The 13924-nt window shown below is 38.1% G+C and overlaps 1 protein-coding gene across 3 annotated transcripts in view; it reads left to right on the top strand.

Moving 5' to 3' along the window:
• RELN (reelin) overlaps positions 1-13924 on the top strand; it is a 511932-nt gene that overhangs the window by 390182 nt on the left and 107826 nt on the right. For all 3 annotated transcript variants that reach the window (XM_044245854.1, XM_044245853.1, XM_044245852.1), the window contains exons 25-28: positions 1247-1452; positions 6573-6744; positions 7253-7453; positions 12243-12475. In XM_044245854.1, coding sequence (XP_044101789.1) covers positions 1247-1452; positions 6573-6744; positions 7253-7453; positions 12243-12475 — 812 coding nt within the window. The remainder of the gene's footprint in view (positions 1-1246; positions 1453-6572; positions 6745-7252; positions 7454-12242; positions 12476-13924) is intronic.

Here is a 13924-nt window from a genome sequence, read left to right on the forward strand (position 1 = left end):
GAGAGTTCCAAAGAATAAGTTCCTGTCTCAGGATTAACTTCAGTTCTTATTTCACTGACCCCCTCGTTTATTTTGGAATCTCTTAATTGACTTTAGATTTATCAGTAACAGTGTACTGTTTTAATTATCCCCAAGTATTTCCCCTGTGACTTCTAATAACTGAAACCCTTTCTTAATTAACTTAGTGGATTAGAGTAGGGTTTAAATTATAAGTGTGAGATGTGTTTTTCTCTATACTGTGTATCCTATCTCCATTTTTCTTCCTGACTTTTAAATTGAACTCCTTGGGAGCTCTCCAAAACCCGTTCAGTGCAGCCTATGGATTAGCTTTGGCATATCTGTTTGGGCATTGGAATCTCATGAGCAAACCTTTTTTCCGTCCCATTAGCATGAACCCATTTACTCACAACAGGGCTGTGACATGTAGGGGACACATGGAGCAGAGGAAGCAAGTTGCTGAATTTGAGGAAATTTTTCACATTTTTAAAACACAAAGACCATTTCATAGTCACAAAAACTTATTGAAATGATCTTTCCCAACCTCTCTGATTCCAAGAAAGAACCAGAGAGACCAGGAGCTTGAGTACTCTTGTCTTTTCATCAGGAAGTTCCTATTTTGCCAGTTTCACTTTAATTCCCAAGGAGGAGGAGGGTCCGGGTGTATCTGTGGAGAGGATGTTTCCTCAGCAATGCCACGTGCTAGGCAAATTACATGTGACGTGTATTTCATCTAATTGTTGCAGCACCCTATAAGGAAAGTGTTATTATCCATATTGTATCATTGAGGGGGGAAAAAGCTCGGAAAGTCACACAGCTAGTGAACAGCATGAATAATGGGCTGAAATTCCAACCCAACTCCAACCGATTTCAAAGTAGATGGTCTTTCTTCTCTGCTACTCTGCCTGGAGGAGATTTACAAAGCAAATAGAGGGAGTGTTTTAATTAAAAATAATTTTGCCTAATTTTTAAAGACTTTTGAATACTCTTTCTATGATTAGCAGTTCCCAAGGGTCTCATAACCAAGTCTGGAAGTCAATGATGCAGAAACTAATCAAACATAGGCAGGAATAGTTACCATAACCAGAGCAAAGGATTAAATGGTGTGACTCGTGCCTCTCAACATTAAGTGGGGACAAAATCATCTCCCCAGAGTGCTAGGATGTTTGTATGATCTTGAAACCGAAACAGCAAAATGCCAAAGAGCTCCCAGATGATTGACTCTGTGATTCTTCCATCTTTTGGGAAGGCTGGAAAAAGACAGCTGGTAAGCTGGGATCTGGATACATCTTGGGTGGACTTTGTCCAGTTCTACATTCAGATTGGCGGAGAGAGTGCTGCGTGCAACAAGCCAGACAGCAGAGAGGAGGGCGTCCTACTCCAGTACAGCAACAACGGGGGCATCCAGTGGCACCTGCTGGCAGAGATGTACTTCTCAGACTTCAGCAAACCCAGGTAACTGCCCCGGATGGCCTCCTGGTGGTTCCCCAGAAGGGTAAAGAGTACATTTTGGTTGCACTGTTTCTAAAATGTCGCTAACTCTTACAAAAGGAGACACCACATCGAAAACTGATGATGGGTACTATATGTTGGCTAACTGAACATAGTACAAAAATGAAAATTAAAAAATAAGTAAATAAAAGAAAAAAATTTTTAAAAAAAGAAAGTAGACAAATTCATAAGTGCCTGACATAAATGATGGCCCAGCAGATAAAAATTTCATTTAAGGGGCTCCTGGGTGGCTCAGTCACTGGGCATCTGCCTTCAGCTCAGATCATGATCCCAGGGTCCTGGGATCAAGCTCCCTGCTTGGCGGGAGACCTGCTTCTCCCTCTCCCACTCCCCCTGCTTGTGTTCACTCTCTCACTGTGCCCCTCTCTGTCAAATTAATAAATAAATAAAATCTTTAAAAATTTTTTTTCATTTAATTTGTTTCTGCACAAAAAGTCCTTGTTTTTATGGCTGTATTCTTTAAAGAACTTAAGAAAAATCATGACTAGGGGAAAAATAGAACAGTTGACCAGGTTTACTACAGAAAACTCACTTTGCCCATTTGCAGGTTTTTTAAATATACACATACTATATATTATATATATAAAGTTATTTGTATAGGGGCGCCTGGGTGGCTCAGTGGGTTAAAGCCTCTGCCTTCGGCTCAGGTCATCATCCCAGGATCCTGGGATGGAGCCCCGCATCGGGCTTTCTGCTCGGCAGGAAGCCTGCTTCCTCATCTCTCTCTCTGCCTACTTGTGATCTCTATCTGTCAAATAAAATAAATAAAAACTTTTTTTAAAAAAGTTATTTGTATATAGTAAACTATTGTAAAATTAAATATGTATTAAATATATATTTATATAATGTATGAAAATAAAAATGTGTAAAAATATGTATAAAGCAACATTTTTTTATATATAGAATATAAACATACATCTGTATATTACCACATAAATATGTGTTTTCATTGGTTAGATTTAACAGCAAGATAGATTCTTTTTTCTTTTTTAAAGATTTTATTTATTTATTTGAGAGAAAGAGAGAGCTGAGTGAGGAGAAGGTCAGAGAGAGAAGCAGACTCCCTGTGGAGCTGGGAGCCCCATGCGGGACTCGATCCTGAGACTTCGGGATCATGACCTGAACCAAAGGCAGTCGTCCCACCAACTGAGCCACCCAGGCGTCCCAGCAAGATAGATTTTATTTAAAGTTTTCATATAGCGCCAGAGCTAATGGTAAGCAAAATATCTGTGGGGCTCAGATTTTTCTAAAATTTTTTATTGGCTTATCCCCACCTTCATTTTCATGGATGAGAATATATGTAATAAATAAAAACAATGACAGTTAAGGAGTTTGGGAAAATGCCTCATGTTTAATACTAATACCTATACCAGGCAATCACGATATTTTTCTATATTTAAATTTAGTTATTTTACAAATATGTAGCATTTTGAAATTCAACATTTGTACTTTATATTTTATATGTCATTAAAATCTATTCACAGATATCACTTTTAGAGTATTCTGTTTTATAATCTTTGTATTTGCACTTCAACATAAAGAGAGCAGCTTTTCTTCCTTTTTTTAGGTTTTATTTATTTAACACGGAGAGAGAGATTACAAGTAGGCAGAGCAGCAGGCAGAGGAAGAGAGAGAAGCAGGCTCCCCACTGAGCAGAGAGTCTGATGTGGGGTTCAATCCCAGAACCCTGAGATCATGAGCTGAGTCGAAGGCAGATGCTTAATGACTGAGCTATGCAGGCGTCCCCAGAATCTTTCTTTATATGTTGTCCATCAACTATGTCAAGTCTTGTTTTGCATTTTACAACTGAACCTTGTTTTACTGAAGAAAAAATATTATCAAAGACTATATACATCCAGTTCTTACAGATTAAATATATTTGAACATACTGTGTAACATATAGCTCTTTTGCACCTGGAAGGTTCCTAAGTTCGTTGTTTTAAAACACTGAGTCATTTAAAGGTGACATAACTTTTCATTATGTAACATAAGTGAACATGTAGACAGCTAGCAAAAAGCTTTTCTTCTAAGGGACACGGAGAGAGGCAGAAACCAGAAGGGAGGAAACTAGGAAAAACGAGAGCCATAACCTCTAGGGAGAATGTCAGAAACAGTATTTGTGAGACAGAACCAGGTGAGATTTCTCCTAGGACAGGACAAAGGGAATTGATAATGGTGCCAAACTAGTTTAAACAACAATTTAAAATAATTCAAATTATTTTTTCCAAACATTGTCATGGTCGATTGGGAAGTTAGTCAACATTCAGTAAAGTGACTAGATTACTACAGAGACTAACAAAACTTCAATAGTTTCTTCAAATTTCAGAAATGTTCAGCTTTTATTTATGTATATTTTTCTTTAGAGCCAGAATATTTCACCACATTCCTAAAGAGTTCTGTGACACTAAAATGGCGGGGAAATTTTGAGTTGGGGGATATCAGAAAAAGACCCCATTTATGGTGACAAATAAATATAAGGAAGAACTTTAACCAATAGTACTGAACATCTCTTTAAAGAAGAACTACAAAACTTCCCTCGTAGATATAAAGGAAAACAAATAAATGGAAAATAATACAACATTTCTGGATAGGAAAACTAAATATTATGATATGAAGATATCTCTTAATTTTTGTCTCATGCAATTCCAATGAAAATCTTAGTGATATGTTTTGGGGAACTTTAGATCTAGAAATATAAACTGGCAAAAATAGCTTGAACTTTTGGGGAAAAAAAAAACAGAAAATCCCTACATGATATTAAAACACACACTATATAACCAAAATAATTTAAATAGTGCATGGATAGACAGAGCAAATAATGAAGTCAAATGCATGACCTAGAAGTCAACTCACATATATGTAAAAAAAAAATGTATATTAAAATGAGACCATGAACTATCAATGAAAAATTGTTATTCAATCAAGTGGTGTTAGAAAAAAATGGGTAGGCTTTTGGGGAAAATTATCTTTTTAGTTCATTACCTGACCCCATCAAAAACTGTTTAAGACTGGTTAAAGATTTAAACATTTGGGTGAGTATGTGATCTTAGAAAGAGATTTAAACTTCCTAAACACAAATTCAGTAGAAGAATTAACAGAGGAAAGGGCTGCTCATATAGAAATATACTATCTGCAGACATAAAACTACATACACACATAACACATCTCTGTCAAAGAAAACAGAAAACAGTGAAAGAAAAAAAAACTGAGACGATACTTGCCACTGATAATGAGCGGCAGAGGGCTGGTGTTCCTGGGAAGAGCTTAAAAAATGGGTAAAAGAAATGAGTTGATGTTCCAAAAGAGGAAGCCTAGAGGTTTAATAAAATATGAATAATAGCTAAACTCTGTTGCACTAAAAGAGAAACCATTTTTCAACAGTCTGGTGGTCATTTCTCAATGATTACACCAGTGTTGTCTACATGCAGGAGCAGCAGGACAGGTCCTCTCCTGTGTTTCTGCAAACGGTAGGACTCTTCCAGGAAGAAATTTGGAAAAAACAAGAGCCTTAACCATAACTAGTTCATTCACCCTGATACTTCCATTTCTAGGAGTCTTCCCTAAAGAAATGAGCTGAGAAGGGCTCCTGGGTGGCTTGGTCATTAAGCATCTGCCTTCGGCTCAGGTCACGATCCCAAGGTTCTAGGATCAATCCCTGCATCAGGCTCCCTGCTCAGTGGAGAGTCTGCTTCTCCCTCTCCCACTCCCCCTGCTTGTGTTCCCTCTCTTGCTGTCTCTCTCTCAAATAAATAAATAAAATCTTTAAAAAACAAAAAGAAAGAAAGAAACCGAGGTGTAGGTAAAGCTTTATGCATAATGATTTTCATTACAGGGCCACCTGGGTGGCTCAGCGGGTCAAGCTTCTCCCTTTGGCCCAGGTCATGATCTCAGGGTCATGGAATCGAGCCCCGTATCAGGCTCTCTGCCCCTCTCTTCTGCCTGCCTTTCTCTGCCTACTTGTAATCTCTCTCTTTTAAATAAATAAATAAAATCTTTAGAAAAAAAAAAAGATTTTCATTACAGAATTATTTATAACAGGGAAAAATAAAATAGACAATAGTATGTCTGTGTCATGAAAATATATAGACAGTAAAATAATCTTAAAAAATAATTAGGGATGCCTGAGGGGCTCAGTCAGTTAAGCGTCTGCCTTTGGCTCTGGCCATGATCCCAGAGTCCTGGGATCAAGTCCAGCATTGGGCTCCCTGCTCAGCAGAGTCTGCTTCTCCCTCTTCTTCTACTCCTCCTCCTTCTTGTGCACCCTTGCGCGTGCTCTCTCTCTCTCTCTCTCTCTCTGTGACAAATAAAATCATAAAAAAAGAAATATACTGACATGAAAATGTGTTTATGATATAATATGAAATTTTAAACTAAAATAAAACCATTTTTTACATTTATCTCACCTATGTAAAAGATTACATGCTTTCATGATATATATCAAAACATTAACAGAGGTCAACCCCAGGCAGAAGATTTGGGTGATTTTCTGTTTCATTTTTAATTCATATTAACACACAGTTAGAACTGCTTTGGAAAAAAATTAATGCTATTTTAATGTAAAAACATACAAAGGAACAGTTTCTTCAGGTTTTTCTTAGAAACGTGATACCATGGTAATCAAAAGACTTTTCCGTAAATCAAATTTAGTAGAAATATTTGCCTCCAAAAGATACAATTCCAAATGGAATAAACATGACAAGGACTAAAGGCACTTAAAACTTTAAATCTCTTGATGTGTCTAAACTTGGAAAATTTGGGGGCCCCTGGGTGGCTCAGATGCTTAAGCATCTGCCTTCACCTCAGGTCACGATCTCAGGGTCCTGGGATCGAGCCCCATGTCCCTGCTCAGCAGCAGGTCTGCTTCTCTCTCCTGATTCCTTCTCTCCCTCTCTCTCCTCTCAAATAAATAAATTAAGATCTTTAAAAAAAACAAAAAACAACTTTCAAAACGATCCAGAGATCAAACAAAACTAAACTTTCTCTTGTTGCTACTCTTGCTATTTTAAGAGCTGCTAATAATCAGCTTTTCCTTTCCCAGCCATAAATGATTTGCTTTTGTGCAGATTCGTCTACCTGGAGCTCCCAGCGGCTGCTAAGACCCCTTGCACCAGGTTTCGCTGGTGGCAGCCTGTGTTCTCAGGGGAGGGCTACGACCAGTGGGCAGTCGATGACATCATCATCCTGTCAGAGAAGCAAAAGCAGGTCATCCCGATTGTGAACCCAACTTTACCTCAGGTATCTTTCTTATGTCTGAGCTCCAAGAAGACAGGATTGTGAGAGTAGATGGGATTAAAGAACTTCTCACTTCCCCCAGAGATTCAGTGCTTGATCCTTGAATCTAAGTTTTATAAGTAAACTAAATTTTCAGTGTCTGTACTTACTTTTCTGATTTGCTCTTAATTGTTCTGTTATCCCTCTATGCTGCCAGTTCACAGATTATATAGATAAATAGAAAGAAAGAAAGGGAGGGAGGGAGGGAGTGAAAGACTAGAAAGTCTGGCCAAGACATCAAGCATGATTATTACTGTGTTTATAAAATTAGATACACGGTGACAAAGTATTTTCAGTTGTTAAATTGTCAGGGGAAAAGGTCTGTGGCAGTAAAATAATAATAATAATATAGAGATTCTGCTGTATTTTTCTGGAAATACAAATGGTACCTGCATATCATGAACTGAAAATTTCTTTGTTGTTTTCAAACTATCCAATTGCCTTTCTGCCTTGTCTATATTGTTCCTCTTAGAACTTTTATGAGAAGCCAGCTTTTGATTACCCAATGAATCAGATGAGTGTGTGGTTGATGTTGGCTAATGAAGGAATGGTTAAAAATGAAACTTTCTGCTCTGCCACGCCATCAGCCATGGTATTTGGAAAATCAGACGGGGATCGATTTGCCGTAACTCGAGATTTGACTTTGAAACCTGGATATGTGCTACAGTTCAAGGTATTTATGCACAGGTCTCTTTCCAGTGTGGGTCAAAGAACAGGACATCTTCCAGACTCTTAGGTGAAATCAAAAGGATACAAATCTTTCCAACTCTCTGAAGGAAGGGACCCACCTGAACAGAGGTTCAGCAGTCCTAGAACAGCAGAGCTCCCAAGTTAGCACTACCCACAAGGAGAAAAGCTGGTCAGTTTGAAAACCGACTTTTAGATTTTCAGTCTGTTGTGACTTAATGAATCCCATGCTTCTGAATGGTAAGAGAGAAGTTCTCTTTTTCAGTTTGAGTTTTTGGACTTACAAGTTATTTTGTGGTTTTACTATAGGACTTTCAAACAATTGCCCTTCCTTTGATTTAGTAATGCTGTACCATAATTATCACCGTTCTCTTAAAAGCTTGCTGTTTTTCAGCACTGTGATCACATGTCAACATGTATAGCAAGTATTTCCTTTGACAAGCTCGTTTTTTCAGAAGCCTAATCAAAATTTCATTTTGTTTATCATAAAATCCCATCGGTGAACTCTGGGGTCGAAAGTAATGCAGTTTTAATGAGCTAGCACAACTACATGGTCTTTACATAATGACAGGATGGAGATGCTAAATAATTTACAAATGGAATTACTAAAGAGATCAGATGTTTATAGGCAGCTCTTCAAATATAATTTCCCCAGGTCTGTAAACAAGGAAGTTAGTCATAAATAAAATGATTACTGAAATGTTATCCTTCCTTGTTTAGAGTCTGATGCTAAACTACAGTGAAAAAACCATTAATAGCAGTATGTGCCTCGGTATTAATTTGTTGGTACCGCCTTAAAATGGTAACAGAATAATAGCAATAGCAAATACATTGGCTGGAATACTGTGCTGTTTCTCACCTTACACCTTCTTGATTTAATTAGTCACAAAACCATGATAGTGTAGGCGTTAAAGTCTGCAAGATGGTGTTCTGAGGTTTAAAAAATCTAAGTCAAGAAAACATTATTAAATGCTCCAAGTACTTAACCAGTAAGAACACACAACATGTGAGAAAAATCTCCATTCTCAAATCATACCAGGAAAAAACTTCTGATTGTGGCTATTAGTTGATAGTAGATATTTATTATGGTTCACTTGGGAGTTGATGATGAATGTCTATTTAGAATCTGTGACAAGAACTTGGTGTCATTTGTTCACAGTGCTGGTACATTTTTTTGTAACGCATGCCATTTGTCAAACACTAGTTGCTAGGAATATGGACATGAAAAATATGGCCCTAGCCCTCAAGGAGCTCAGAAACTAGCAAGTGAGCCAGGAAAAAAAAAATAGTCGTTATCACAGGAGTATTGTCGTAGTAATATACCCTGGATCCTATGAGAGTACCTGGCATGGTGCCTGGCAGGTGCTCCAGAAACAACTGTTCAATGGATGGATAGATGGATGGGTGCATGGTTGGATGGATGGGTGGATGGTTGGATGGATGGATGGATTGAGATGGAAAGTGTCCAGAAATACAGAGTTAGCCCAATGAACAAAAGAGGGGGAAGAATTCCAGTTAGAGGGAACAGAATGTGCAAATATATGAAAATACACGAAAGTGCAACTAGATAATTGGGAAACTTTCAGGAGCCTGGAGTATGTGCCATAGAGGTAAGAGAGAAAGTTGATCCACATTGGCTTTATATGATACGCTAAGGCACTTGGACAATAACCCAAGAGCAATCAGTCATGGGAGATTTTTCATCCATTAAGTGCAAGAATCAGACCTGTTTTAGAGATATCATCCTGGCAGCAGTATGGATGTTGACTTAGCAAGAGGAGAAGCTGTAATCAACAAGTACATTTATTCATTGATCTGGCAAATATTTATAAAGCCTTTACTATGCACCAGGGTCTATTGTAGGCTATGAAAATAAATAGGAATAGAGAGCGTGAACTGTTATTTTATAAAGGGTGGTCAGGTCCCCTAACTAATAAAATGACTTTTAAACTGAAACCTGTAAAAGTTAAAAAGGTGATGGGGCACCTGGGTGGCTCAGTTGTTCAACATCTGCCTTCGGCTCAGGTCATGAACCTAGGGTCCTGGGATGGAACCCCACGTCAGGCTCCTTGCTCAGTGAGGAGACTGCTTCTCCCTCTCCCACTACCCCTGCTTGTATTCCCTCTCTTGCTGTCTCTGCCTGTCAAATAAATAATAAAAAATCTTAATAGAAAAAAAATTTTAAATAAAAATTAAAAGGTGATTCATGCAGCTGTCTGGAAAAGCACGTTCCAGGCACAGGGAACAAAAAGTACAGAGGCTTTGAATCTGTAGTGTGCTTGGAAAGGTTCAGAAAATCGCAAGGGCCCCATTGTGACTAGAGCACAAAGATACAGAACGAGGAAACAGGTAAGACAAAGGAGATCAGACTTGGGCTTCTATGAGTAAAATGGCTGGCAGGAGAGGGACATACTGTGACTGAGACTTTTAAAGCCTCCTACTGGCAGTGTTGGGAATGCAGTGACAGAGGCAAGGGCAGAGCTATGGCAGTGATCCAGGTAAAAGATTAAGAAGATGGTGTTGGAGTGGAGGACGCGGAGAGAGGTGCTCCAACTGTGGAATATACTCTGAGCAAAGAAAGGATGCTAGAGTAGGCATCAAAGGAAGAGATGAGGAGGCCAGATTAAGGCGTTGCGTGGGATTATAACAATAAGGAAATGGATCTGAGAGATGTTAAAGGGCCACAGTCAACATGTTCTCTGGTGAGCTGGTGGATGATAGAATGAAGTTGAGAATGACTCCCACACTACACTGGCTCCAGTCACTGAAATGAGAGAGAAAGTCAGAGGAATGATTTATGTGAAGGTGGCAGATGATGAGAGCAGACTCGGATCTGTGGAACAAGGGGTGCCTGGGGACTACTGAAGGGGAAATTCGTAGGAATCAGTTATGGACATTTCCAGAAAGCTGAAGAGGGGTCTGGTCTGGGAGTTATAGATATTCAGAAGGGATTTGAAATAATGATTGTGAATGAGATTTGGGAGCATGTATAGACTAAAAAGATTCTAAGAAAGCCAGAACTGAATACTAGGAAACACTGACAGTTAAGAGGCAGGCTAAATGATCAATTAAAAAAGGCAAAGACTTGTCAAGAACTGAAGGTTCTTGAGATTTGCCTACTTTAGAAACAACAGCAGTCATTAGAGGTCTATGAGAAAAAGCTCACTGTGTGTGTCTGTTGTAATTACTGTCAGCACACACCAACTGAAAGCTATGCTTACTTACGCGTAAAAAGGAATTTGTGTTAGACGAGTTTAATCACGCGTCGGAGATTGTCAAGTCTTTGCTTATATCGTTGACATTGAACTATATAAACTTAGATAAACGTATCACAATAAAATTTCTACAAACCCACTTACAAACTCTTCTGAGAGATGCTTTCTAGCTGTGGGTATGGGAATAAGGAAAAGAGAGAATCTTCTTTTGATAGACTGGATCAAGCTGCCAACAGTCACAGGGATGAACTGGTTGATCTCTTGAGCTCTGGGCCAATATTATTTGCCTACAGCCCTTGACTTTGACTTGATCCTTTATTCTCCAGCCATTATCATGTTCCTTTGAGTGGTTACTTCAGTGGTTTTTTTCTGTATAATTTTATTATTCTTATCTATAGTCTAAACAATAAAATTCTATGGTGGCTCCCACCAACAAATGAAATAAGAGATGAATGGATTATTCATATAAGATGGCAGATAATTAAATACCAGGAAAAGAGCTTGACATTTGTAATTACCAAAAAATGTCAACTAAAACAGTAATAAAATCATTTATACATTTACCAGTTTAGAAAAAAAACTGTTTTAAACTCAAATAATATTCAAAGGTGTGGTAAAACTGATTCATTTGAACCCAACTGATTAAAAATGAACACATACAAATAAAAAATTTTAAGTGTTTCTACATTTTCACTCAGTGATACCTTTGCCAGAAATTTATCTGGTGATAACGGATCAACTGAAGAAAAAAATATGCATTCTTTGCAATGCTACATATAATAATAAAATAACAGGTTAAATAGAAAGTAGAAGGAAAGTTCTAGACGTGTGTTAACTTCAACTTCATGACCAAAATACATACTTCCTTCTAAAATTTAGAAGAGAAAATAGAAAAAATAAAAACACTTATGCTAGGGTATTCAGATTTAAGTTATTTCTTTTCTTTTTTTTTCCAAATTTTTTTCACATTGTTAATTCTATGATGACATTCCACTACATGAGTACACAGAACAATAGTAGTTTTATTTCTGGATCATTTTGGTTTTTTGATGCAGTGGCAAAAACTTAGCTCTTTGATCTAAGGTGGCAATGATTTCTTACTGAGTTTTGGCAAGAAAATAGAGTAAAGACACTTGTTCCACTGAAAGCAGGGAAGATAGCCCTCTCTTCAGGTTACCTTCTTGTCCTGAAGAGGATAGCTCTTCATCTTCTGCTTCCCTCTGTTTATATGCCTGGAATAAGAGAAGAAAACCATTTCTTGGCTTCTTGGATTTTATCCCTGGCTCTAACGTCATAGATAGTATGCTTCCATTTTTACTCCTGTAATCCCAAGAAATCCACAAATGGAAACTGGCTGAGCATTTCGTAAAAAGCATCTCTTGGTCACCTAAAGATTTCTAGAACCCATGGAAGGATCTTTGTTGGAATGGAGCTGAAAGTCTTATCGTTGTCAATATAAGGCAGACTCCGTAGCAAGAGCCTTGTCTGCTGTAGCACCTCATGTGTTGAGTGCTAACTTGGAACCAAAACCTTGTCTAATCCTGTCTTTCCTTTTGACAGCTAAACATAGGCTGTGCCAATCAGTTCAGCAGTGCTGCCCCCGTTCTTCTTCAGTACTCTCATGATGCGGGTATGTCCTGGTTTCTGGTGAAAGAAGGCTGTTACCCAGCTTCTGCCGGCAAAGGATGTGAGGGCAACTCCAGAGAACTAAGTGAGCCCACCGTGTATCACACGGGGGACTTCGAGGAATGGACGAGAATCACCATTGTCATTCCAAGGTCTCTCGCATCCAGGTAAAGTGACCATTCTTATTACATGCCGTAGGCATTCTTTCTTGGGAGCAGAAATTTATCTCAATATCATTTCAGTAGCCTACAAGAGTTTATAGAGGCTAGCTATATCTAGTCACTAAAGGACTCTTGAGGAAAAAAGCCCTGGGGCAAAATTCCCAACGTCAGGGTGTGTGCATTGGGGTCTGTGCACATACAGCCCTGTGTGCTTGGCAAACAAACTCTCTCATTGATTCATCCACTCAACAGATATTTAGTGAGCACCAGTCTGGGCATTGGAATTGCAGCGGTGAACAAAAGATGTTCAAGTCTAAGAGAGTAGCAAGTCATTATAATCTCTGACTTTGACTTTCTAGAGATTTTGGATAATTTTTTAATGCTTCCCTGTGTGGACAATTTGAGATATCTTGCAATATAAAAGATCCCTTAGAATGACTATTAAAATAATAGAATAAAAATCAATTGACAGAGAAATGAGATAAATGGATAAAAAAAACTTGAAGTGAATTAGTTTCATTAATAGGGCAATAAATTTAACCCAGTTTTCTAGCAGCTAGGACAAAGGGAGAAAATGCAGGGTCATTTAGTTCTCATGTTTGGGTAAAAAGAAAAAAATACATTCTGATTTTTAAGAAAAAAGATACAATTTTTTTCCATTTCCATTCTCCATTCCATTTATTCTAGAATAAATGTATAGCATGCATAGGTATCCTTAAGGCAAGTAAAGTAGCTAACACAGAGACCAGGACTTTTAACTCTATCATTTTATGAAAAATAAAGAAACATTCTTCAAGTGGACACTTCTTAATTGAATCCCAGAATGTAGCATTAAATGTGACTAAGTTAAAGCATTTCTGCAGAGCCTAGATGATACAAATCTACTTGTACAGCTTTCTGGTCACGGCTTAATATATGCTTGGAATATTCATTAGTGCCATTCAGCAGTATTTCCAGCTTGCTTCCTTCCTGGAATATAGAAGGATTTATATTTTCCTCACACCTTTTAAAGTTTGACATGGCCTAATAAAACGTAAATGGAAATGAAATGTGTGATTTTTGAGAGCTCATGTGCATTTTGCCGTGTTCTCTGCCTTCTGAAAGCGTGTTTGGAAATGTAATATTCATCAGTCTGGGTCACTGTCTACAACAAGCAGACTTCCTTGCTGGCCTACAGTGAACATACTTGCATAAGCAAGAAATAAACTTTTTTTGAGTTAAGCCACTGAGATTGGGGATAGTTTGTTAACAAGGACTGATCTCATCCTGACAGTGGTAACAGCTTAGCAAGCTAGAGGACTGCTTTATTCATAAAGTTCTTCCATTCCAACCATTCTGGATGTGACATCGTTCACTGAATTGATCACCAAACTCACTGTGCATCATCTAGCTAGAGAAGCTGGTTATGTTCTCTCCCTCCCTCATACTTAGATGTGCATCTCTCAAAAATTACGC

The sequence above is a fragment of the Neovison vison genome, chromosome 4 (genome assembly GCF_020171115.1).
Source record: "Neovison vison isolate M4711 chromosome 4, ASM_NN_V1, whole genome shotgun sequence".
Classification (NCBI taxonomy): domain Eukaryota; kingdom Metazoa; phylum Chordata; class Mammalia; order Carnivora; family Mustelidae; genus Neogale; species Neogale vison.